Source organism: Podarcis filfolensis (assembly GCF_964270895.1).
Source record: "Podarcis filfolensis genome assembly, chromosome: 2".
Classification (NCBI taxonomy): Eukaryota; Metazoa; Chordata; class Lepidosauria; order Squamata; family Lacertidae; genus Podarcis; species Podarcis filfolensis.
Window position 1 is genome coordinate 42,202,647 of NC_139605.1, and position 26,516 is coordinate 42,229,162.

At 41.3% G+C, this 26,516-nt stretch overlaps 3 protein-coding genes across 7 annotated transcripts in view; 2 read left to right on the forward strand and 1 right to left on the reverse strand.

Moving 5' to 3' along the window:
* DNAH12 (dynein axonemal heavy chain 12) overlaps window positions 1-2,146 on the forward strand; it is a 92,018-nt gene extending 89,872 nt beyond the window's left edge. For both annotated transcript variants that reach the window (XM_083602808.1, XM_083602809.1), the window contains one exon: window positions 619-2,146. In XM_083602808.1, the coding sequence (XP_083458934.1) occupies window positions 619-809 (191 nt within the window). In that variant the 3' untranslated portion in view covers window positions 810-2,146. The remainder of the gene's footprint in view (window positions 1-618) is intronic.
* ASB14 (ankyrin repeat and SOCS box containing 14) lies at window positions 1,851-20,247 on the forward strand. 2 transcript variants are annotated; one of them, XM_083603072.1, is made up of 11 exons: window positions 1,851-2,071; window positions 3,144-3,373; window positions 5,409-5,468; window positions 6,109-6,240; window positions 6,333-6,491; window positions 7,415-7,660; window positions 8,690-8,861; window positions 10,304-10,847; window positions 13,393-13,546; window positions 15,345-15,528; window positions 17,509-20,247. In XM_083603072.1, exons 2-10 carry the CDS (start codon window positions 3,274-3,276, stop codon window positions 15,521-15,523), a joined length of 1,746 nt encoding a protein of 581 aa, XP_083459198.1. In that variant the 5' UTR covers window positions 1,851-2,071; window positions 3,144-3,273; the 3' UTR covers window positions 15,524-15,528; window positions 17,509-20,247. The 2 variants fall into 2 exon arrangements, with proteins under 2 accessions (XP_083459198.1, XP_083459197.1); XM_083603071.1 differs by having other exon boundaries at window positions 1,998-2,071; window positions 5,409-5,460; window positions 6,105-6,240.
* APPL1 (adaptor protein, phosphotyrosine interacting with PH domain and leucine zipper 1) overlaps window positions 15,933-26,516 on the reverse strand; it is a 37,713-nt gene continuing 27,129 nt past the window's right edge. Inside the window, exons 22-23 of one of the 3 annotated variants that reach the window (XR_014545347.1) lie at window positions 24,041-25,267; window positions 15,933-23,678 (exon numbers count right to left, since the gene is read on the reverse strand). Coding sequence is in view for 1 of the 3 variants with exons in the window: in XM_083603032.1 (XP_083459158.1) it covers window positions 25,118-25,267 (150 nt within the window). In the remaining 2 variants the exon portion in view is untranslated. Of the gene's footprint in view, window positions 25,268-26,516 lie in introns of all 3 variants that reach the window. The other 2 variants (XR_014545348.1, XM_083603032.1) reach the window with 2 other exon arrangements.

Sequence of the window (26,516 nt, forward strand, 5' to 3'; positions counted from 1 at the left end):
TGGGTGCTGTTGGATCTAGTCCTTACTTTGGCTGCACTGGTGTCACGCAGAGTTCCTGTTACTGGTTTAAGATGGTGCCCAGTTCCTGGATGTGGGTTAAATTTAATTTCTTAGATATGTTTAGGTCTCATTTGATTTTATTCTCTAATTCCTGCCAAACCACTTCAACAGCTTACAGAGCTGAAAGAATGGGTATATTTTTGAATAAACAAATAGACGTAAAAGAAAAACAAGGAAACCAAACTCTCTGAACTAACTTGTCACGGAGAAGTCTAAGCTAGAATCTCATCCCTGACTTGCAGATCTGGTAGGTGTAGGATTTTTAAATATACCCTTGGGGCAGCCCTTATGACTTTGATAGCAGCCTGAATTCATACAATCCAGCAACAGATGCATCATGTTGGGTGGCTGTTCTTTTTTGCCTCTTGATGAAACTGATTCTGCTGTGTTACAGGGTAGCCTACAAATTATTGCTTACATAAAGTTGAACAGTAATTTTTTCCTAGGCTCTACTGAATAAAAAAAGATATTTATTTAGCGCTGAAATTATTTATGCAATACAGTATTCTCAATATTTTTTAACAGAGCATAATAAAAAATGTTTTTTTCTCCTTACAGCAAAAAAATCAGCCATAAAAAAATCAAATGCTTACATGTGTCCACTCTACAAGACAAGTGAGCGTAAAGGAACCCTTTCGACCACTGGGCATTCTACTAACTTTGTCATTGCATTAATGCTATTAACTGATCAACCAGTCCAGCACTGGATTAAGCGAGGGGTTGCTCTGCTTTGCCAGCTGGATGACTAATGTTGAAAAACTCAGAATCAAAACATGACAAGACGGGGAGATTTCTTCTCCTAAGTGAAGAACTTTGTTACTGATGTAGTTTGATCATTTGAACTTCTAAATTGATTGCAGTATTTTGCAATTAAAAATTAAACGTGATTGTTATTCCTTTGTAAAGTTACCAATGTACTCTCCTGTTCTTTTGTAACAATATTGTCAGTTGCTAGTATAAAATAATGGCTTACTTAATGTATCAACAAGGCATTTTGAGGCTGTTGGAGGATCACTTTCCTGTTGCTTACAGATGTTGGTTTTCCCCTCTCAACTCTTAATGGCCATTCAACTTGCCCAGAGCAGTAGTGTGGATTCAAAAGAAGTGGTGCAAGGCATCACATGAAAAGCAGAAAAAACAGGTGCACAGGGTGCTATTCAGAATAATAGCACTAGCAATTGCCTAGCATCCTGGAAGAAGAGAGTCTATATAACCAGTGCCAGTTACCCACTAGTGAGCACCTTCTGTGGTGCAGCATCTGCTGCCAGCAGCCAGTCACTCAAAGCTCAAGGAGAAACTGTGGGGAGAGTCTCTTTCCCACCCAGATGGTGGAGAAAGAATGGTAAACTAAAAAGTTGCAATGTGACATTGTACTGGCCAGGATTAGTTAGGTCCACTCTGGCACAGTGAACGCAAAGATATGTAAATAAATTTGAACCTGTTGGAAATTTGTCCTAAGCATTTGTCTAACGTTAAGCACATTTACGTACTATTGATTTCAATGGTAATTGAGAACCCGTTGGTTTATCTTGCACTAAAATCAATGGGACTTTAAAAATCCTCAAATTTGGGTGCATCATGTCCCCAGGTTTATGAAAAGTGTAGATAATGATATGTTGTCTGATATTTATCCGTTTTTAATGTATTGTGTTTTTGAAGCTGTTTTAATTACATTCCCATGCATTTAAGATATTTCTGAGTTGGTACTATTGAGAAATGTATTTCCTTTAGCAATTCTTGAATTGTGATGAAAAATGTCTGGCCTTCTGATCTTTTTTTTCACATGTCAGGTTCATGTCTCTGAATTCTGCTAACCTTCGTGTAATCCTCATGGGGAAACTTGTGGGCATGCATAACAGAGTGTCTTATGGTCAGGTATTTATAGTAAGTTATTAATGGATATGGGCTATGCAAGAAGCAAAGGATCATTTTTCAATACATAAAACGTCACACTTCGTTTTAACATTTGCTTAGAGTGTGAGGTCTTCTCTGTTTCAAATGTGGAAGAAAGGTGAGGAGGATTTGTGCTTTTTCTTAAATCTTTTTAATGAAATTCTAAAAGCAACAATAAAAACTTTAAAGAGTATATATGTACTTCTGGCATTTTTTAAATCCTATTGCAACTGTAGTACCAAAAACCTCTACTTACCTGCATGCTTTGCTTTAAGCCAAAATTATTGATGGTAAAATGTTTGGTAGCTTAGTAGATAAATATTTTCTGTTTCAAACTGCCTCTAGCCACCTGCTTAGTTTCAAAATGTTTGTAATACTTTTTCAGATATCTATTTGGTATCCATGAATAGTAGAAACCTGAACCATCTTACCATAGGGAGTGCTGCCTGAACAGTAATAGAGAATAACATTTCACCATATTTGCAATATGCATGGCAAATATTAGTGCTTTCATAAAGTAACCAGATGTGTATAACAGATGTAAATACTTGTCTGTCAATAAGGAAAAGCTCTGAAGCTATATGTTACTATACTTTATTTATGAAGTTAAATTCTGAGCAGTTTTACTCTGGAATTTTTTTGGGGGGGTTGTTAATGGGTGCAATCCACTTTGTGTCCTATGTGCCTTCCAGAGTACTTGAAGAAATCAACATCTAATGTTATGAGAGAGGAAGAAAAACTTTTCTCTATCCACTTTCTCCATGCTATGCATAATTTTGTAAGCTGCTATCATGTCACTTCTTCTCTAAACTATAAAGTCCCAAATTGTGCAACCTTTCCTCGTAGGGGAGTTGCTCCAGGCTCCTGATCATTTTGATTGCCATTTTCTGAACATTTTCCAACTCTACAATGACCTTTTTGAGGTGGGGCAAGAACACAACAGCTGTATGTTCCCCAATAGTTAAACAAGTATTGAGCAAAGCAATAGTAAAGGTCAAGAATAGATTTCTCAGCATCATATCTGATGTGATCCCTTTTTTCCTACCATGGGAAAAATCTGACAGTGGGCAGGAAATCAAGTTGTTGCTTTTTAAAAAAGAGATCAGTTGAGACTTTTAAGTTAAGACATCTCTGCTTTTGTTTCAGCTCTATTTGTTTCTAATTCTATATATTTATTTCCACATATATAGCTACTAATTTTTCTGGAAGTGCAGAAGAAATAAAAGAATTAGAAATCGTCTTTGCAGCATAGAACAGCTATTTGATCCTACTTGTTTTCCAAGATATGTGGTTTTAGCATGTACAGTACTACAGATATATATGATGATGTTGATGATGACATTCCAACTCAGTATGTCATTCAGCAAAGTCTGCAGGACATTCAAAAGAGTGAGAAAGAGGCTTCAGCAAGAAATGACAGGTATGTATGTCCTTCTAGATATTGTTGAAACTTTTGAATGTGCGGCTTCAAAACATAGCACTGGATGCCAGCACTGGTGTAGCCAAGGGGAGGCAGATGCTCCCCCTAAATCCATCAAAATCAATACAAATCAATACAAATCTGAGGTTCTGCCCCCACAACAAATGCCTGCCCCACCTAACAAAAATCTTGGCTACGCCCATGCTGGAGGCTATAAACTCTTTCAATAGTGTTGTTATCGTGACATTCAATGATTTTGCATAATAGTGTTATGTACATGGGTTTTTCTCCATTTTATGTATTTGTTTGAGTGTGAGTGGTTATCATGATATATGTTATGGCTAGTGAATAACATAGTCATTTTAGTAATGATTCATCCAAAGTGAAGCATTGTACATTCATTAGTCACACTTTTACGGTTCCTTTCCTCACAAGATTCAGAAGTCTTGTTCACCTCTTGCACTGGACAGAGAGGCAAGCTATCTCCACACAGCATCATTATTATCTTTATCAGTTAATTAAGTTTCTCCTGACTTTCCTCTCAAAGTTGCCCAGGGTGGCAAACAACAAGGTAGTAAAACAAAACATTTTTTAAAGTATTTAAAACATTTAGAAACAATCACATACAGACCTTCATAGCTTCAGCTGCAAGATGTCTAAGGCTATGGGATGCCACCAGAGAAGGGGAGAGAGAGAGAGAGAATTTTAAGGCTGGCAGTTGCATTAATGATGAATCCTATATTGTCCCAAAGTATGTCCACTACTGAATGCTGCCATCAAAGGTGCCATTGTGTGTCTTTGAAATGGCAGCCTTTCCCACACTGTTCCGAACCTCCTGTCAGAGTTCTGGTGACACAGACAGCAAAGGGCTTTAAAATCCCATTTATTTCAGTGGGAGAATTAAGCCCTCCGGATGATCTATGCTGCTGCAGCTCTTTGAGACAGGGGTCAGCAAACTTTTTCAGCAGGGGACCGGTCCACTGTCCCTCAGATCTTGTGGGGGGCCGGACTGTATTTGGGGGGGGTGATGCAAGAGCACTACGAGCCCCGGTGGCTGCTTACCTGTGTCTTGCGAGCGGCAGGGGCTGGCGGCAGCAGCAGAGGGACAATGAGCAGTGTGCGAAAGGGCTCCGGGGAGGGGTTGCTTAAAATGGTGGCCGCTCGAGTGCTGCTGCTTCTGCTGCTGCTGTCACCGTCACCAACAAAGCCCAGCTCCCTTCCTCCTCTAGGCAGGGCGGGGAGAAGCCAGGAGGAGGGAGGGAGGAGGTGCCGCTGGCACCGGCATGTGAGGGAGAGGAAAAGAACGCACACGCATGCTGGTGATCCACGCAGCGATTCCCAGACCGTTCGTGGGCCGGATCCAGAAGGAAATTGGGCCTGATCCAGCCCACGGGCCTTAGTTTGCCTACCCATGCTTTAAGATGGGAGACCTACAGGGAACCATGAGTGAAATTAAATGTCACACTATTATGAATGTTCTGTCTGCACAAACATTGCCGCTTGCCAGATTGAACAATCTTCTCTCTTCCCCAGATTGGCAAAGGCTGCTTGAGTCTTAACATACTTTGGCGGAGTTGCCTGCAGCGTTCAGTAGCTCTTGGAAAGCACTGCCCATAGGCCATTGTTGAGCTTTAGGGGATCAAATAATTACACTTTAATTTTTCTTTTAACTTGCAAGCAGATATACTTCTGTGTGGCTAAATAAGCCCCCTAAATGTGCAGATATCATTATCTTATTTTTAGTACTCTTGTTTTATTTCTAAACTGATAACTGACCATCCAAGCACGGTGTATTAGGGGGGATGATTCAACAAAAAACACCAGAAGAAACTGAGCCAGATCCAAATGCCTTGAGGGTAAAAAACAAACATATTAAATGTCTATTTGGAGTGATAACAAGTGAGCATTGTCTCTTGTTTCTTTTCATGTTTGGGGGAGAAATATCCTGAAGGAGCAATGCTAGGAAGCTGTGCAACAAGAGGGAGAAATTAATAGTTTTGGCTGATTTTAATTATTATTTTTGGTTGTCTTTCAGCTTTAATTTTGCTACAAGTACAGATTACAGGAAGATCATCACTGCCATTCGGACAGTTAAGTATCTGCTTTGACTTCTTTGGGGAATTAAGTGGGATTCCGACACAAGGAAGAGTACTTTATTTCCTTTATCTTGCACAGACTTTTAAAGAACTGGATTCATTAACTGATAATGAACCATCAAGTGATGTACATGGATGTGTGCAGTGCTTTTTTTCTAAAAAAAATGTTTAGGGGTACTCTCATTTTGACTCAAGAAAACCACCATTTTATAGTTCAAATCAGGAAAAATAAATACAGTAAATACAATGAAACTGACCAATCACCACACTAGATTCCAACTCCTGCTTCACACATTAAACACTCGCTTCCGTCTGAGACTCAGGAAACACCGTGACAGGAAATGAGGCCACCATCGGGGGTAGCAACGGAACTGATGATTCACCATGCTATTCAATGGAACTGACGATTCACCGTGCTAAAGAAGAAACTTTTTTTTTAATAGTTTCTTCTCCCGTTAGATACACAAAATGTTTAGGGGTATGCGTACCCCTGCATCCCCCCCCAAAAGCACTTGATGTGTGAAACTTCCCCCTTCACCATTTTAATTAGAGTTCATCAGGGTTAACAATGCTCATATCTATCTTTGGACTTAAAAAGCATGAAGGGTGCATTATTGTGACCTCTTTCACCCTTAACAGGTGAAGAAGAGGCTTTGCTTAAGTTAATGAGGTGTGGCTCTGCTTTTCGGGAAGCAGACCAGCAAGGGTGCCTTCCTTTACATGAAGCTGCAGCACAACCCAACAAGAATATTCTAGAAATAACTCTGAAAGGTAGAAGGATCTCCCCCCCAGCTTTGTTCTCAAGTCAGCTTTGTATGCTCACTTGGTGCCAAAGCCATGTGTCTCTCCTGATTATCTTTCAGCTTCACACCCCGTGGTGTGGCAACTGACAAACCTGAAAGGGGAAACACCTCTGTTTGTAGCAGTGGACAAATGTCTTGAGAAAAACGTCAAATTTCTCCTCATCAATGGTTTTAATCCTGATGTGAAGAATGAAGAAGGAGATTCTGCTTTAATTATTGGTAAATCAAATTGCAGAGTTTCATGTAGTGATTTTTTTGGATGCTTTTTGTGTTTTTTTAAAATAATGTGAGTGTATCAAACCTTTTTCTCATTTTGAGAAAGACTCGGGGAACAATTGTCTATTTCAGTACTGATCAAATGGCAGACCTGAATTTGACTCATTCCACTGCCCTGTCTTACCTTTTCCCCTCTCTGAGCCATGCTGGGACTAGGGAAGGAGTCCAAGCTCTAGACAGCGGTGGCAGGGTTGAGGTTTGTGACTGAGGGACAGCACTCAGATCACCTTGCCCTTTCTTATTTCCCCTTTTGTTTGCAGGGCATCTAGGTGTGCTGCAAAGCTCTGTGCCATGGAGACCCAGCCGTACACGATTTTAAGTTGCCCAGAGGCCCTCTCTACCTTTATGAAAGGGCGTGCTTTGGATAGGAAGCTGCCATTGGCCCACACAGTATTGTCAACACTGAGTCACTCACCAGGGTTTCAGGAAGAAATCTTTCCCAGCCCCACCTGGAGGTCCCTGGAATTGAACCTGAGACCTTTTACAAATAAAGCATGTGCTTCTCCCCATACCTTGATCAGCTAAGATCAAGCGACGCCTGCTGCTTCCCTCTTTGGTTGCACCCCATTCAAAGGGAGGCCCTCCATGAATCGGGAGGAGTTTCTTCAATCTCTGAAAAAACCTGCAAAAGTTGCACAAGACTGTCAATATTAGTTGCATTTTGCTAAATTTGGGACTGAACACAAAGTCTGATTCTAAGTTTAGCCCCTTGCAGTGCTACATGACCTTTATTGCTGCATATAAATAGCACGAGGCAGCCAAGCAATGGTTTCTCCCGTCTTGGTTTCACAAGAGAGGGAAGCTTTTGGATTTGATGTCTTTTTCATTAACCATGTAAAATGCTGCTCTTTCTTAACATTTTACAGCAATTAAACACAATTCGTACGAAATTGTCTCCTTGCTGATACAATTTGGTGCCGATGTCAATCTCCAGTGTGTCAACAAGAGGACAGCTTTACATGAGGCGGCCAGGCTAGGCTTCAAAAACATGGTGGAGCTTTTGCTTTGGTCTAAAGCAGATCCAGATCCACGGAGTGCATATGGACTCACCCCTCTAGCACTGGCAGCGCAGAATGGGCATACAGAAATTCTGGAAATTCTATTGCGTAAAGGTGAGGACTTTCATACAATTACTTGGAAGTTAAGTGATGCACCTAAGACTAGTTTTTCTGGTAATTGCCAGACCAGTCCTGTGATAGAATGCTGTTCTAACTAAGGGAACACAGGTATAGAATTAAAATACTCTGTACAGAGTGGATGGCAGAGATTTTTTGTCCAGGCATATACATATATGTTTTCTCCCTCCATCTTTGAATGCTCATTCACAGCAGCCAACCCATAATGATTTGTTGATAGCAAACCTGAAGGAGCCAATGCTGATGGAGAGGTGTATACACTGGGAGTTTTGCAAAACTTTGCTGGGTGAGCAAAGTAAGAAAGACCTTTGCTTGAATGTGCTCGTTCAGCATTCTCAGTTGGTATATCTGGCAAGCATCTCCAACACACATTTATGTTTTGTGTTCACGGATACCAATTCAGCTACTACAAAAAAGGAGCCAAGAGACGTAAAACATAAGGTAGATATTACATTACAGTGAGCATTGAAATATTGGAATGAAACTCAGTGTATATATTCAGGACACGATTGAAAGTTCAAAGACCACTGAGGCTCCTGAGCGTGGGAATTTTGTAGACGGCCCATTCTGGGTGTGGTTGCATTTGCATTCTAGTTTGGGGATACTAGTGGCAAGTTGATTCTTTAGCTCCATCATACTTTCAGAACACAGATGTAAGGCATAAAGGACACAGAAAGGATGAATAAGGTTTTAGAGGCATCAGGAAGCAGAATGGGAACTGAGACTGTAGTAGCAATTTGATGTATGTGTGTGGATGTGCAAAAAGAGACCTGCTGGTTTGTGAATGTGTTACGCCACTTTTGCCTACAAGAGCCCTTTATTCAGGACTGGCCCTGTTGCAGTGTAATACTGATCCCATATCTCAAAGTTGTTGCAAAAAACCCCAGCTTATTCCAGCACAACTCTTTCTGAAAGAACTAGAATTCACATTATAGCAGTCTAGGGTGCTATAATGAGGGTACTAAGTCCTATTGCACTAAATCTCTGTTGCTCTTCCTCCCTTAGGTGCCAGTGTTCTTTCCCAGGCATCTGATTGTGCATCCATATTATTTGAAGCTGCTGGAGGAGGAAATCCCGATTGTGTCTCTCTCCTACTAGAGTATGGAGCTGATGCTAATGTACCAAAGCATTCAGGTCACCTGCCCATTCACAGAGCTGCTTATAGAGGGCACCTCTTGTGAGTTATGAAAGCCAACAGGTTATACAATTGGGATGGAGGTGGGTGGGGTTGGTGGAGTTAGTCATATGCCCTGGGCATGTCAACACTGCCTTACAGGTCGGCTCTCTCCCAAAATCTGCCTTGTGACATAACTATTTGCGGGAGATGAGCAGGGCAATAATTTATCATATACTCATCTGCAAGTTTGATGTAAAAAACCTAATCAAAACCTGAAATGATGGTGATAATGATGATGATAATAATGATATTGATGATAATGATGATGATAATAATAATAATAATAATAATAATAATAATAATTATTATTATTATTATTATTATTATTATTATTATTATTATTTATTTATACCCCACCCATTTGGCTGGGTTTCCCCAGCCACTCTTGGCAGCTTACAGCATATATAGTAATATGTCAAACATTAAAAACTACCTGATACAGGGCTGCCTTCAGATGTCTTCTAAAAGTTATGTAGTTCTGAAGGGAGAACGTTCCACAGGGAGAGTGCCACTACCGAGAAGACCCTCTGTCTGGTTCCCTGTAACTTCTCTTCTTGCAGTGAGGGAACCAGCAGAAGGCCCTTGGAGCTGGACCTCTGTGTCTGGGCTGAGCAAAGGGGGTGGAGACGCTTCTTCAGGTATACTGGGCCAAAGCCGTTTAGGGCTTTAAAGGTCAGCACCAACACTTTGATTTGGGCTCAAAAACGTACTGGGAGCCAGTGAAGATACTTTAGGACTGGTGTTATATGGTCCCAGCTGCCACTCCCAGTCACCAGTCTAGCTGCCGCATTCTGGATTAGCTGTAGTTTCCAAGTCACCTTCAAAGGTAGCCCCACATAGAGCACATTGCAGTAGTGCAAGCGGGAGATAACCAGAGCGTGCACTGCTCTGGTGAGATAGTCCGCGGGCAGGTAGTGTCTCTGTGCAGTCCTCCATACAGGTTCTGCACTTGCACAGAACCCTTGTACAGAAGCTTTGAGGGCTAACTCAGTAAATGTTTTGGGTGCAAAGGTCTACCAATTCAACTGAAGTGCATTCCTGAGCAGACAAGATCAGCAACTTCCCACTCATTTCTTTTCTTACCACCAATACCACAGCAACATTTGGACTTTTCTCCTTTCCTTGTAGCTACAAACTAAACCAAACTTCCTCCCCACCCTCTTTTTCATATATTTCCTCAATTTGCAGTTTTATTTTGGATATATTTATGCGTTTTCTTTTTCCTCTTGGGATCTTTGTCTGCCCATGTGTCTATGGTACCATGTTACATCTTTTGAAAAATGCAGAAGTTGTAGGAACAAACTCCCAACACATGCAGCTACAACCTCTCCTCTTTTGCCTGAGTGAGAAGCAACAAATGACCTATTGTCCCCATTGTCAAAAATTCATCAAGCTGGAGCTTTCTCGAAGAATATTTTGATTTGATTTGCTTTGCTCCCTAGAGTTGTACAGATCTTGGTTCCAGTGACGGACAGTGCTGCCATCAAGGAGAGTGGGATCAGTCCAGTTCACTCTGCAGCCGCAGGTGGACATCCTCAGTGCCTTGAGTTCCTTCTCAAATCTGGATTTGATGCCAATTTTATGTTGCATCAGAGAATTCGCAAAGGCTATGACGATGAGAGGAGGTCAGCCTTGTATTTTGCTGTCTCTAATGGGGATATTGACTCTGTTCAGTTGCTCCTGGATGCTGGAGCCCTACCAAACCAAGACCCAGTTAACTGTCTCCAGCTGGCCTTGAGAATGGGCAACTACGAGCTCATTGGTATCCTGCTTCGCCATGGGGCCAATGTGAACTATTTCTGTAGGGTTAATACAACACATTTCCCATCAGCTCTGCAGTACACGTTGAAAGATGAAGTAATGTTAAGGATGTTGCTGAATTATGGGTACAATGTTCACCGCTGCTTCGATTGTCCTCATGGAGCCAGTGTGCATTCCCAGTACATATTTGAAGGCTGGACCTCAACTGTTATCAAAGACACAATGGTGAGTCCTTCTGATGGGAGGGAGGACTGCTTACATTTGCACCATCTTCTGATTTGCCCCTACAACACCCATCAGGCTATTTCCCCCCAGCTGGGCTCCAGAACTGTGAGTCTGCATAGGAGTGGGAAGTTTTTAAAAAAAACAACTGGATATTGTCACAGTGGAAGAAATAAGCACCCTGTGTATTAGCATTTCAAGGCAAATAGGGAGCCTGATATATGGGACTGCAAAATCAAATGCTACCTTAAGATGGCACTCCTTAAGAGTAAATGGCTAGTACTTGGTTATCCTGTTTGCAAATGGTGTTATTTTTTTCTGAACTGAATTTGCTGTATGTTTTTTTTTTTAAATGATATTTATTGGAAAAAAATGTTGTTGTTGTTTTTAGAAAAAAAAAATTACACACACACAAAGAAAAAACAAGACAGAAAAGGAAAAATAAAAAATAAAACCATCATTCTCAGATTCCCCATTTTCAATACCTTCTTTCTTTGACCTCCTCCTCCCTTTTCTTGTATCCTGATTAATAATAATCGCAGCAAATCCTTTCCTTAATTCATAATATTCTGTCATTACATTACCTTAATCTATTTTCATCTTCTCATATAGAAACCTTAAAGTTTAAAGCTTAAATCTTATTTTTACCAACTTCTCCTAACCATAACATTCTTACCTAATTCTTTAGACATTTTTACAAGAGCCAAGTAATTTCATTTCAACATTTTTCTAACATTCATTAATTTTATAAAACAATCCTAATTATAAAAAAAAAACAAAAACAATCCAATCTTCATCCAGCGTCCCTTCCTCCTGGTCCCGGGCTTTGTCAGTCCTTTTTAACCTATTAATCTAGCACATTAACCTGGTAATCTTATATCCGAGGCCCTCAAGTCTCTTCCATGTCCCTTCCGCAGCTCTTCTTCATATTTTCCTTTCATTCGCGGGAACTCCAGCTTAGTAATGTTTTGGACCCTTTTCAACAAATCAGCCCCTTTTCCATAGACCAGACTGGACTCCATATGGTATTTAAAAACATGTTCCAGACTCCCTCCAAAATTGAGAGCCCCCACAGCTCCAGACATCTGACGGCCCATTGCCAGACTCGAAAAGTCCAAATCTCCCTGTAAAGGGGAGTCTATCCAGCCCCCCATTTCCAAACCTAACCAAACTTTATTTTTCCAAGTCTGGTTTTTTCCAAGTTCATTTGTCAACTCCAAAAATTTATGTTCCTGCTGGGCCGCTGCTCCCTCCGTCTCTGGCGCCCAAGATTCAGCAACATCCTCTTCTTTCAGTTGTTCTGTCATGGCACACTCCTGTTTTAGTTCCTGAGTGGGCTCCATATAATTTCCCACTACCTGTTCAAGGGTTCTGGCCGCATTATTCATTAAATCCGTCTTCTGGCTTAACTGATCCAATAGGGCATTTATTTTGCAGAAAGCACCCAACAGTGCTTCTGAAGACATTGTCCTGCAAGGTCACAAATCCTTTCCCACGGTTGTAATCTGAGACAGCTGCAAGCTCCCAGGAATTAGTTACAATTTCACAGTCCCCCTCTAGGGGGAAAGCTTCTAGTTGTTCTTTCTTTTGATAACAATAGCAACAAAGTTTCTTTTTTAGGATATTTTGTCCATATTTGTTCTTTTAAAATGCGAAAGGAAACAATGGGATCACTATGTTTCTCTTCTCTTAACTATCTATCAGAAACATTTGTTTCTGGTCAATGAGCTTCAAACGTCAATTCTGACACCCCGCTCCAGGATCAGGACGATGGAAAATTACTTTGCTTTAAACTCACTTCTGCAGGTTTAAACAGCCCAAAAAAGATCCCCTTTCTTCTTCTACTGCTGCCGAAGGGGGGTTCAGTGATTTTAAATGATGAAAGCCAATCCTTTAAAAGTGATTTTCAAAGCTCTAGTTTACGTTGTCTTTGCTTCGTTCTGGCTACAAGGAAACGGAAGGCTGACTTCCTGTTTAGACCTTCCCGTTTCAGTACCAAATTAGGGTAAATTTTAAGTCCAAATTCCTTTCTATTTCGCCAGTTCTTAATTCAAGTAGAATTATTCAGTGTTTCAGTACTCACGGGTTGTTATTTTAGATGCCAAATTGTCCCAGGAAAAAGGCAGCGCTCTCCAGTAACGGCTATACGGCTTCGCTCCGCAGAAAAAGCAATTGACTCACAGCACCGCGCCACTTCCCCCTCGTCGCTTCGGAGCCCGTTAGTGGGTTCCTTTGCGGGTTGGGGGGGCGCTAAGGGTGCCCGCCGAGTCCCAAGGTCACAGGCTTCATCCGCCTGTGATTTCCAGAAGGGTCCCCGCTTCGCCGCAGCGGAAAAGACCCGTTTCATGCGGAGCTGGTCCCTCCAATTCAGAGGGAGTCCGCCATTACCGATGGCACCACCCCGGAAGTCTGAACTGAATTTGCTGTATGGCTGGTTTGCTTTGCTGCAGTTTTGGCCAGGGCTTTACTGGGTTGAGTCCTCTGGGGCACTTTAATAATGCAAAATGCTGAATGAACTGGTCTCAAATGCTCTTTTTTCTTCTCTTAGTTCTGTGAGGTGATAACAGTAGCGTGGTTAAAGCACCTGTCTGGGAAAGTGGTTCGTGTGATGCTAGATTATGTGGATCACGTCAAGATCTGCTCTAAGCTTCAAGTAGTACTTCAAGAACAGAAACTCTGGCCAGAAATCCACGAAATTTTGAGTAAGTGTCAAATACATTTTAGCATCTTGAGAAATGTAATATTCAAATACGAGGGACAGAGCATGTTGTTGTCCTCAAATTACCAGTTGCATCACATTTGAGAGTTCAAACTTGTGGTCCTTGCAAGGGCCTCCCAGAATCCCTAGATCAGACCTATTCTTCCAACATTCAAAGCATAGGAGCTCCAACACTGGAGCCTCCCTTTCTGCAGCAACCTTGGTCCAACCAATGTCAGTGCTCTGAAATCAGCAGCCTCCAAAGGGATGTGGCAGGCAGTGGTTGGAGCCAGTGGGAGGAAATGCTACATGTAATGGCAAGGTTGGGTAGGTATGTAGTAGTGCAACATTTGTATTTCATTTACCACCACCATTAGAAGCTTAAAATATCATTAAAACAATTGCTGGATATGGGTACAAAGATCCACCAGGTTTGGTTTTGATAAATGTGACTCAAAGCCACAATACTCAAATGTAATTGTTGTGGGTCATACTGACATCACCCATGTCTCTATGAAGTCACCTAGACTGCCTATAATAAACCCTTCACTGTATTGTAAGGAGAGAGACATGTACACTTGTGTTATCCAGACTTCTGGATAGAAGATGACTTGTCGGCATGGTGCACATGTCAAGGTAAGCCGGGAGCAAACCTTGGCTACAGATCGTGGTTAAGGAGGAAAGAGCTTGACCACAATCTTGCATTCATGTCACCTTTGCTTAGCTGCTGCACCACATTAAGCTAAGAGGACTAGGGAGGATCGAAAGTGCTGTGATCTTCTTCTCAGCAGCCACCAAGTTCATGTTAAGCCATGGCTTGGCTTAGCATTATGCGCAAATGTCAACATTGTGGGCCAACAACCTCTCCAACTTACTGAGCAGAGCAGAAAAATCTTACAGGTCCATCATATCTAAGCCCCTTTGTGCCTGCCAGGACTAAAAGAGAGGATATGGAGTGATCTTCTGTTTTCCGTCTTGCCTATTTGTCTTTAAATGGGTGGGGATGGAATCCTTCCACTGAGAAGGAAAATAACTTTGCAAGTTCCCAGGTTGGCACACTTTTTTGGCCTATCTAGGGGGATGGTGGGGGAACAAGGGGGCTTGGGACTCAGGAAATCCAAAATATCCCCAGCACACTGCCAATGGATCACTAATGCACTGCATGAGTGATACAGTAAGGTGTGTATTCAAATGCTGAGTGCATTATTTATATCCTACTCAGCACACTGTGTACTTGCAAGAGTCAATCCACAATGGGATGGCTGAGCTGACATCTGCTTTTCTGCCTTGATTAATCAAGGCACTGGACCAGTTGTCACAGCTCACAATTTGCAAAGGTTACACTAGGACAGAGGCTACACAAGACGAAAAAAAGTTTGATGTAATAAAACTATTAGCCTTTTTAATATCACACTTTGCAGTGTTCAAAGTGTTTTCTGTTACTTCTCAATTCAGCCTGAGAGCTTTTTCCTATCCATGCAGAACAATCTGTTTACTCAAGTGTAATTCGCACTGTGTTCAATGGCCCTTACTCCTCGGTAAGTAGGCATAGGTTTGCAACTTGAGAGTATTACAGTTCTTCCTATCTTGAGAGCCATTTATCTCATTAGATATTGTTCACAACTCTGGGAAGCAAATAAGTCACTTCTTTTTTAAAAATAGGAAAGACAGTGATTTATGCAAGGTTGTGCTTATAGATATCATTGGCTGTCCTGTGATTTAATCCCGGGTACCCACTCCCACCAGATCAAGAAGTTTCAAAAGCAGGCCTAACGATGAATGCATGTTCTCTCCTCCTCCAGCAAACACCCGTTCTCTGCAACATCTTTGTCGTCTGAAAATCCGCAAGTGCTTAGGACGTTTGCGTCTACGCTGCCCTGTCTTCCTTACATTTCTGCGATTACCAAACCGCTTGAAAGACTATATTCTCTATAAGGAGTATGATCTCTATGGACAAGGAAACCTCAAAGGAATTTACTAATGCAGGTATATATAGAGTTGTATTGGGAGGGGGTCCTATACGTTATTCTGTGCATCTTTAAGTTGTAGCTATCGGAGTCCTTCTGTTTGTGAAAGAGTTGATTTAGCCCAAGTGTGTGGCAGCACAGAGACCACAAAGAACGAAGCTTAAGTAATGCAAAGTACTGCAATTTCTTCCCCTTTTACATCTCTGGATGTCAAACATCCCAAGGTAGAGAGACTGATCCGCTCATTCTTTGCAAATTACATATAAAGCAGATGGATTAATAAAACCCCAGTCACATCAGGAGGGACATGGTTTCAGTTTCTCCAATCTAGCCACACTAAAATAAAATAAAATAAAAATTATATATAAGCTCTTACAAACAATAAGCGCATGTTTCTTGTTCTACTGGAAATAAATAAAGACATTATTCCAGCTGTTAACTTTTTTATTAAGTACAATAAATGATCTCTGACTATATTAAATATATGAATAAGATTCCTGAATGACTGACAGACTTAAAATACATTTGACAAAATTTCAGGATCTTTTTAATTTTTTTGGATAACATGATGATGGTGATGACCTTTTAGGGAGCAATTGCAAACAAAATATATTTTACATAATCATTACAGAAAACCATCTTCTAAAATTGACTGGACTTTGCCAAGGTCCTTCCCAGATAGGTTTATTAGTATCTAGATTTCAGTTTGCAGTTGACAATACCAACTTGGCAATCACTGGATATTATTAACAAGTATTCAGGGAAACTGTATTAGATTCTTAAAACATTGCAAAAAATCACAATCACTAGAACAGGACCAAACCATTACATTACTGTAAGAATTTGACCATCCACTACATTATAAAAGTCACCCATAATAATTATACAAGCTGCTTTGCTTGCATATAAACCTCACTATAGATCATTGTTCCTTCAGTTGTGTGCTGGTTTATTCTTTCTACCCGCTTACAGCACATGATCTTAGTCTACTGGTTGCAAATTCAATTTTGCAGAGCGAGGAGTACTCACATAAGGATCTTTAAAAAAGAGATGTCCAGAAATAGTAATTAAAAAATTAATCTTCACCAAACTTGGGTGTTAGTGCTTTTTTTTTGGCAGAGAACACAAGTGAGAATGCTGATCTGAGGTTTTTTTAAACCTCAGATTCACATGCAAACAATTAGAAGGAATGCATTTCAATTACATCATGTTAGGGAAGAGAGGGACATGCAAAAATATTTTTCGCTTTGCTATATTTCTGGGTAACACAGAAAAGCACATCTTAGGAAGCTCACTTCTCACAAACATTTAATAATCTTCCTTTCTTCAATTTTGGCCTTGAAACATTGATCATTCTAGTTTACAAAACTGAAGTATAAAAGATATAATAAAGCAATTGTGCTCACTGTGGAGTTTAGCTGTTCTGTTCCTTGACAGCACGATCCTATGCATTTTTACTCAAAATTAAGTCCCACTTGAAATGTGGTAGCTTACTCAAAGACCTAATCTGACAATGGGGGGTGGAACTGTTTCACTCTTTATTTCAAAAATAAAAGGGAAAGTTTGCTTCATGACATTACCTTACACACTAGAATCTTCCAATATGAACATGTAGGAACATGTAGGAAACAGGTAGGAAACCTCATTTTTAACATACAATTTGAAGTGTGGCACAGGTGAGTTAATGCACCATGACCATACCGACCAAATTGCCAGATTTTTAGATACAGCGATCGTATCCAATAGTAAAACTAATGCAAGAAATAGAATGAATTTGCACAGTGATCAGATTTTTTTTTCATGCCAGCTAGCATCCAAAGGCAAGAAATGCGTAAAAATTCAAGCAACTAGGTTTCTGTGCTCTTTCTCCTGGCCAGTCCAGTTCCTGCCTTTTGTCTAGCCAATTGTGCTCTTAGTCTCCATTTGTTTCTCAAAAATTGTAAAAATAAAATACAATGGTCAGTAATGTGTTGTTTTTTTGCCCACTATCCATCTCTAGAAGCAGAACCAGTGGATATGCTCCCAGTTCCATGGCTGAAGGATCTTATGCATGCTTCCCTTCTCCCCAAATAGGAGTGCTTTCACTCTGGAAGCTCCAGGAAGAAAAGGCACAACCGATTCTTGGCCTGGACATGTGTGATTCTCAGGAGTGCTTCATTTATTGGTGTCACACCCTTGAGCCTTGCCACCTCAGCCAGATCTACTATTACAAGACCCAGTATTACAAGAAGAACCAGGGCGGTTGAGACAGCATGGTGCTTGAGCAGCAACGTTTAAGTCTAAACGACATCTCAATGTGGAACCCATTGTGGAACCTTCAGAAAATTATTTTGGCCTTACAGCATCATCCTATTGAGTCACTGAAGTCTATGCCTCTCCTGCTCCTATCCTTCCAGGTAGTGTTCTTAGTTGCAATCACATTGGATTCAGAGCTATGTGCTCTTTCTTTAGCAAGATATCTGTGCTTTTTCATAAGGACAGTGAGTTTCTTTTGTGCCAAAGGTTCCTTCTTTTGTGCCAAAGGTTAACACTAGCTTCCATGGCAAACACTGTCAACTTTTTGCCCTGATCTTGTCCATTCCCTTGGTGTGAGAAAGGCGATAATGTACCCTTTTAATGCCCTCCTCACATCAACAGAATGATAGATTTTAGACAAAGGCTCTTTTGTGTCTTTTCATCCTACAACCTTTAGTTAAAAGGTGCCATCCACTATCATAGCATGTTGGCTTATAACAGCATTTATTTCATCCTATGAAGCATTAAAGTTACCTGTACCAAGAAACATTATGGTTCATTTAAGTAAATTTAAGACAACTACAGCAGCCTTCCCTACAAATGAATCTATTTTGAGACCTGACTGATGGGTTGATCTTTACCAAATGCAATCACAAAGCATTATAAAATTGTTACTTATGTCTTAGGAGGCATGTGATATGTCTTGAAGACCTAGACAGCATGCTTTCCCCACCTTAATATCGCCTGCTTTTGTGCATCCCACTTACTGAATTGTCATTCAAGAAGGTGGCACTGTTGATCTCGCCTGAAACATGTCTCCTTGATGATAGTCCCTCAAGGCCTGGGGTAAGGGCAGCTTTCAGTCAGCATTATCTTCAAATGAATTTTCTTTTAATGTATTGTTATCTGTAACTTGTAATTTGTTTTACAATTTCTACTTTTTAACATGTTCTTCAAATTTTATGTTTATTTCTGTTTGATATATAACTGTGATGGGGAAGTCGGTATGGTAGCAATGCAGATTGTGTTACAGTGGTACCTCAGTTCTCAAATGCCTTTGAAGTCAAACATTTCGGAATTCAAATGCCAAAAACCCAGAAGTAAATGCCTCGGTTTTCGAACATACCTTGGAACTTGAATGGGAAACGCTGCTTCCGTTTTGAGTTTTCCATATTGAGGCTTGCGTTTTGAGGCTTCCGCTTTCAGTTTTCGAATGTTTTTGAACTCGAATTATGTCAGAAAACCAAGGTACCACTGTATTTCTATTTTCATGTATCTTTGTGTCCCGGTCATGTCGTGAAAGAGGCTGGCTAGGACAGAGTGAGCAGAGTAACCTACTTTCTTGAATTTGATGCATTTCCTGCCTTTCTCACTTGAGGGATGATTACCCAAGAGAAAAACCTTTCAGGTTAGACCAGTGGCCCCTTTTCTAGCAAGTTGTGGGACCTGTACACACTACATAAACCAGATACTTGCAAATTCATGGTTAGATGTCTAGACTTTGACAATGGGAATTCCACTATTACGCAGGTATAAACGTACTCTCCCTTAATGTTTCGAACATACAGATTATATATGGGAACAATGACAGGTTTCAGTTCCACAAAGAGCATTAAGCCCTTTGAGATCAATATTTAACAGGAAGATAAAAAATAACTGGTTATATAAATGAGAAAATTTGGTATTATACACATTATAATACAGTGATTTAACATACATGTATACACACACATATACATATCCAAATTGCAGGTGACAACTGCTAGAGGTTAGCTTGAAACATGAGAACAAAGCAACTCATCTGTCAGATGAAGTGAACTGGTTATATCAAATTTTATATTCTCTGGGAGCACTGTTAAATATGGCTTTAAGGGCTCAAAAAAGTGGTATAATTTAATATAGATTTGCCAACTGAGCTGCCCAAAAATATGAAAACTTAATTAAAATTAGTCTACCTTACCATGAAGAGAACTACGAACTATATGGGTGGCATTCCCTCAATCTTATTCTAAGGGAGACAGAAGAAGATGGCACTACTGCTCAATGGGCTCCTGCAGTCCATTTGGTTTACTGGAGTGATATCCCTCTCCTTCAGATAGCTTAGAACAGAAACACCCCCAATGTGTATGAAAAAGCTTCTTAACACACATTACGATAAAGTGTTATAAAGGCCAAAATGAATTTCCCCTCCCCAGCTCTCTGGAGAAGGGTGGAAAAGGTCTGGCGTATTCTGAAAAGTCCTGAATATTGGCTGCTGCATTTTCTTTTGCTACAGAAAAGCTAAATTCTCCTTTGGGTTTACTTTTCCCCAAAGTTAGGTGTTCTTGGTAACTGAAAACCTGCTGGGGTCGAAAGAAGTGATGCATAGATTTTGCAAAGCTTGGGAAGAATATTGGTTTCTTCTCTCACCTTGTTTCTAAAAAGTTACTGAATATATTTTGTTGATTTCTTTTAAGAAGTGATTTAGATAAAAGGCAGACCACATTAGAAAGTAGTGAATCAACAGGCTGAAATTGATTTATGTTATCTACTCACAATTTGAGTTGGTTGCCGATGCAATGAATGGGTTGGGTATTATCTCGTCATGTGACAGAGGCAGGAGAGCATTTAGCGAGGGGCTCCATCCCACTCAGCAGTGTGCGCCTCAGGAGCGGCCAAGCACCAGCCAGGGAGCTGGGAGGGGGCCCTCAAGGGAAGGGCCAAGGAGGAAGCAAGCTGCTCCATGGTGATGGAAACGAGCCCGGCTGGGAGGCAGGCGGAGGCAGCAGCACTAAAAAGCCGAAGTTTCACTTGCACTGACGGATCATGTGGATTACAAAGCCATCGGCATTTGCCGACTGTGTTGGCGATGAACTGCCTTTAGGATGGGAAACTGTTTATGGAAACTTTAGGATGGGAAACAGATTGGTGTTTATTACATGGACCATATCAATCTGAACCAGGCCAGGAGGAGGAGGAATGAAGGAAAACAGAAATCAGGCCTGAGAACTGAGGTCACTGTCAAGAGAATGGCCACGATCTCCTCAGGTGAGGATGAAACGGGGAAGGAGGGAAAAGTAAACAGCCCCTCAAAACATCACCACACTCTGGAAGAACTTGTCGGCAAAACCCTTGCACGGAACTGTATCTGCATGAAGACCGATGCCTGCCATTGTCTACCTGGGGCATCTCCTCTCCTAACCCACCCCCCCGTGGGCAAGAGGACCTCTGGTGGTGAGATAGCTGTCCTTGCCTCCAGTTATGTGCATTTCTGACTGGTATCTTTGCCTTGATTATGTGCATTGCATCGACAGCCAGTGTGAACTGGAAAGTGTGACGTGTAGAAAACGTCAAGGGAATCGGCTCTGGAAATATCTTGACAACCCTGCAAAGAGCTCAGGGAGCATCTCCAAGCGATGATGTTGGCCCTTCAATCCCCTGGTTTCCTGATAAACAAGGAGAAGAGCTGCCTTGAGCCATCACAGCAGCTTATCCATCTGGAAGCCAAGTTGGACACAGTCAAAGGTTTGGTGGCTCAGTCTCCAAAGTGCACCAAGATCAGAGCAGCAGCATCTCTGCTGAAATCTACCAAGGAAATTGATATCAAGCATCTATCGATAATCATGAGCCTCTGTATGTCAGCTTCTCAGATCACGCCCATCACCTACAATGGTTTCTGCTTCCTCATCAATGGGCAATCGCTCACAAGCATTGCAGTGTGCTCAAGTTACCTCCGCTGGTCAGGCTGCCAATGAGATGGTGAACGGCAGAATCCAATCTACAGAACGGAACTCCCATTCGTGATCTGGAGAACTGTGATCATCAGAGATGCCAGTTTTCAGGGTTGGGGAGCTCATTATCAAGGTCACTTTGCACAGAAGTGCTGGTCACCACAAAATCAGAAGCACTTGATAAATTGGTTGGAGCTAAGAGCTACCAGGTTGGTGATGTTTCATTTTGCACATCAACCATGTGCTGCTCCACAAAGACAATTCCACCACAAAATCACACATTTGCAGGCAGGGTGGGACAAGATCAATTTCTCTGCAAAAAGAATCATTGCTCCTCTTCAACTGGGGGGGGGGGAGGGAGAGGAACACCCTTAGTCTTGCAGGGGACAGCACTTTACAGGCAGATTGGCTGAGTCGCTCCCTTCTCGATTCGGGGGAGTGGATGCTCAACAGGCAAGTCTTCCACCTGATTCAGGAGTATCTAGGTCCATGTCAAGTGGATCTGTTTGCAATAAAGTTTCATGTTATTTTTCCAGGTTCAAAGACAGTCAAGCAGAAGCATGGAATGCCTTGATGGTATCTTTGACCAAAATGTCTCCTATATACCTTTCTCCTGCAGTCAATTCTGCAACGTGTTCTCCAAAAGATCAGAATAGAAAGAGATCATCCTGGTGGCCCCTTTCTGGCCCTGCAGGCCTTGGATGTCGGAGCTCCAAGCGCTAGCCATCTCACCTCCTTGCCATCTTCCAGTGTTGTCCTACCTACTGCAGCAAGGATCATTGTTCCTTCCAAATCCATAGTGGCGATATTTGACTGCATGGCATTTGAATGCAGCCGTCTGAAACATCAAGGCTTGGATGCAGCTGTCACCTTCACCATTTTGGCCTCATGCAGACCTTACACTGTGTGGATATATTAGGCAACCTGGACTTGGTGTTTCTACAGTGAAGCTGTGTCCACATAGAGTTTCAGTTCTGGACATTTCCGGAACTGAAGCTCTATGTGAACTATGTTACACTTTCAATGCATGGGTGACAGAATGGTTTGAAACCAAATGCTCTAAAAAGGCAATTTTCTGCAATATCTTCCGTTTTGTGCACTACAGGTCGTGCCCCCATTTCACAAATTTGCAAAACTCATTAGTTAAACACTTTTTGATGGGGCATTTCTGCAAAATCCATTAGTAGCACATCGTTTTCCTTCCTGGAATTTCCTTCCTGGCAGCACTGCAGAAACCACCATTTGAAACTTTGTGCAAGATATCTGTAAAGTATCTATCCTTTAAGGTTCTCTTAAAGGCCATTATGTCCGCATGTCGAGTGTCTGAGTTGTCTGTATTATTGGTAGCTAAACATCTGTGCATCTTTCACAAAGACAAAGGGGTTCTAACAGATCCTTCCTTTTTACGGAGGGTCCTTTCCCACTTTCATGTCCAGCAAGAGTTGGTGCTACCTATCTTTTGTCCAGATCCAAAACATCTGAGAGAGAAAGCATGGCACAACCTTTGCCTTACACTGAAGGTGTATATTGAAAGGGCATTAGAATCACTGACTCCTTGTTCATATCCTTTCAATTATGGGTATAAAGGTTGCTCCTTCCACCCTTGCAAGGTGGAGCAGGGCTTGCATACCTCTAGCGTACGAGTCACTCAAGTTGCCTCTGCCGTTGCACATATTGGCTCATTCCACTAGATCATGGGTAGGCAAACTTAGGCCTGGGGGCCGGATGCAGCCCAATCGCCTTCTAAATCTGGCCTGCAGACAGTCCAGGAATCAGGGTGTTTTTACATGAGTAGATGTGTCCTTTTATTTAAGATGTATCTCTGGGTTATTTGTGGGGCCTGCCTGGTGTTTGTTCTTTTTTCTTTCTTTCCAAAATATAGTCCAGCCCCCCACAAGATCTGAGGGACAGTGGACTGGCCCCCTGCTTGAAAAGTTTGCTGACCCCTGCACTAGATCAACAGCAACTTCAGCTGCGTTTATAGTTAATGCTCCTTTATTAAAGATCTGTAAAGCAGCTACTTGGTCCTCACCAAGTATATTCACCAGGCATTACAAAATGGACCTCTCTGCTTTGGCTGACGCTACCTTTGGGCACGCAGTCCTTCAACAGGTGCTTTAGTTACTGTAACTGCAGTTGGGACCCGCCCTAATTGGGAAAGCTGTGATACGTTCATCCCATTCATGGCATCAGCAACTGAATCAAACAGAACAATTGGTCTTATCTGAAGAGTAGATTTGATAGGCTGCTGATGACATGAATGGGACCTCTCCCTGGAATAGACTGTAGTGATACTGATAATTTGGTTAGTTGCTGCATTGTTTACAACATATGTTTGTTTAAAGTTTACATATTGAGCCAGGAGAGAGGCAGGCATATGTAGAGAATTTTCATTCCTACTGTAAGTTCAATGCCTGTTGGAGTTCGGTGAATCATATAAAACTGAGGAATGACCGCACCTGCCTCCCAGGGTTCTTTGCCCTCCTGCCTTCGTCACATGATAAGATAATACCCAACTCATTCAAGTCATCAGCAACCTATCAAGTCTGCTCTTCAGGTAAGACCAATTGTTCTTTTTGCATAAACTAAAGGATCTGACTATTGTAAAAACAGATGCACTGTTTTGTATTGATAGTATTACTTTGCTGGAGGAAAAGGCCAATACATGTTTGATATAACTAAACCTGTCATACACTTGCAATTAAAAATGATCAAGAAGAAGAGGCTCAGCATAATTTTCCTCAGTGATTCAGCAGGTTTACAGTAAATGCACTTATGCTGTATGTGGAATTGTTCAGTAAGTCTTGCTAAATGGTATTTAGAGAAATTGTGCAAATATGGGCATGGATCACAGAATCAGTTTTATCTGAAATAATAGTTGGCAATGTCTCCATACAAATTGTTCTTCTCATCTATTTGTATTTGTTACAAAACGTATTCGTACATTACCAAAACACATACTGCAATTGCAGCCTAACTTCTAATATGTGCTTTAATGTCTCTGACACCCTCCACACCAAAGTGCTCTGAAGTATAATGCAGAATAGCCAAGGGCAGTACCACCAAGTACATTCTCAAGTAAAAATAGCATTGCAGCATTACCAGTTTTCCTGAACTTTTCTCTGCTGGCAATTCATTTTCAGACATGTTTAAACTACAAGCAAGCACTCTGTTTCTGTTCTCGGTAATCTTTGGGAATCAAAATGAACTTTGAAAAAATAAGGACTAACAAATTTATTATAGCAGAGCCCTTCGCAGACTGCACTCCACTTCATAATATTAAATTTGTTAAGTCTTTAAAAGAGTCAAAGGACTCTGTTTTTGCCACAACACACTAAATGGTTATCCAATGCAGGTTGAAAGTGAAGACAAAAGCTTTTGTCTATTATGCTTACCTTATACCAATTTTTTCCTCATGAAATTATCTGCACAGCAAGGCAAGTGAAGAAGAAAAAAAGATCCATATATAGCCATGTATACTTCTGCTAAGTTTCACCATGGTACCTTATGATATGGAAGAAAGTCCATATTCACATTAAGCTGGCTGTTTAAGAAAAATCAAAGCACAATGGAGTTTCATCTAATAAAGCAAACCCACCACCTTTGTTTCTCCGACTTTCCATGTCAGACAACAGGTCCGAAGACTTGCACACCAGAGTCACTTCATGCTTCAGATTCTCGTTTCTTCTTTCCATCTTCTCCCAAATCGCTGTCTTCCGACTGACTACTGCTAAGGACTACAAATTGTCCCTCCCCAGTGCTCTGGTTGGATCTACTAGAAGCAGCTATTAGCCGGCTTTGCTCTTCCAAATCCTGAAAGAAAGCATTCAGTTTTAAATGGGACTTTCCATTGTAACTGCATTTATACAGACTTATGCTGTTGAAACACTTGGAATACCAGTGTAGATTTTGATCACCACATCCCCCAAAAGGTATTACAGAGCTGGAAAAGGTGCAGAAAGGGTAGCCTACAAAGGAAGTTTACAACAATGTAAGATTTTTGTTTTAGAAAAAAGGTGAACAAGGGAAGTAAGGGAAATACAATATGGTTTTATAAAATTATGCATGGCATGGTGAAAATGATTATGTTAGAATCAGGAATTGTTACCCAATGAAGCTGAATAGGCAGCACTTCTTTATACAATGCACAACTAAAACTATGGAATTTGCTACCACATGGTATGTAGTAGCCACCAACTTGGATTACTTTAAAAGGAGATTGGTCAAATTTATGGAATATAAGGCTATCAATGGCTGCTAGTCATGATGGCTGCATACTACCTCCAGGATCAGTGACACCATGGCCCAAATTCAAGGGATCTTAAGCATTAGCAGAAGCCACTGCCAGGGCTCCCTCGAGAGCTTTCCCTGCCTCCTTTCACTGTGCCTCCCTCAAATCCACTCCAGAGAGTCAGGAGAACTACTAAGAAACTTTATAGGAGGAAGAGAGTGCGGAATGCTCTGTCTGGCAAGCCAAAATCAGAAGGGTGTGACGCTGAATTTCTCACCATGTCTCTGAATACCAGCTGCAGGGAAACAATGAAGAGAGCTATTGCCACCATGTCTAGTTTGTGGGCTTCCCAGAGGTATCTGGCCAGACACTGTGGGATAGGATAGGCCTTTGATCTAGGGCTATTCTTAATGTTCTTATATATAACAGGCATACGAATAGTGCAATGATTTTCAACCATAAAAGACTAGCAAGAATTTTACTATGGCCACCAAACCACAAGTTATAAAACTGGACAATTCTTGGAAGACTCCAGGGCATGAAGACAACCAGCCTCCCCCGCTGCTTGCCTTTTCTCCAGTAACTAGTTTTCAATGCTTCTCAATGCAGATGTTCTACAGAAAAGGCCCAAGCTCATGCAAATTCTAAAGCTAAATTTGCATTGTAGTTTAGTCATTAGAACAAATCTAGTTACAGATAGGTAGCCGTGTTGGTCTGCCATAGTCAAAACAAATTTTTTTTTTTCTTCCAGTAGCACCTTAAAGACCAACTAAGTTAGTTCTTGGTATGAGCTTTCGTGTGCATGCACACTTCTTCAGATACACTGAAACA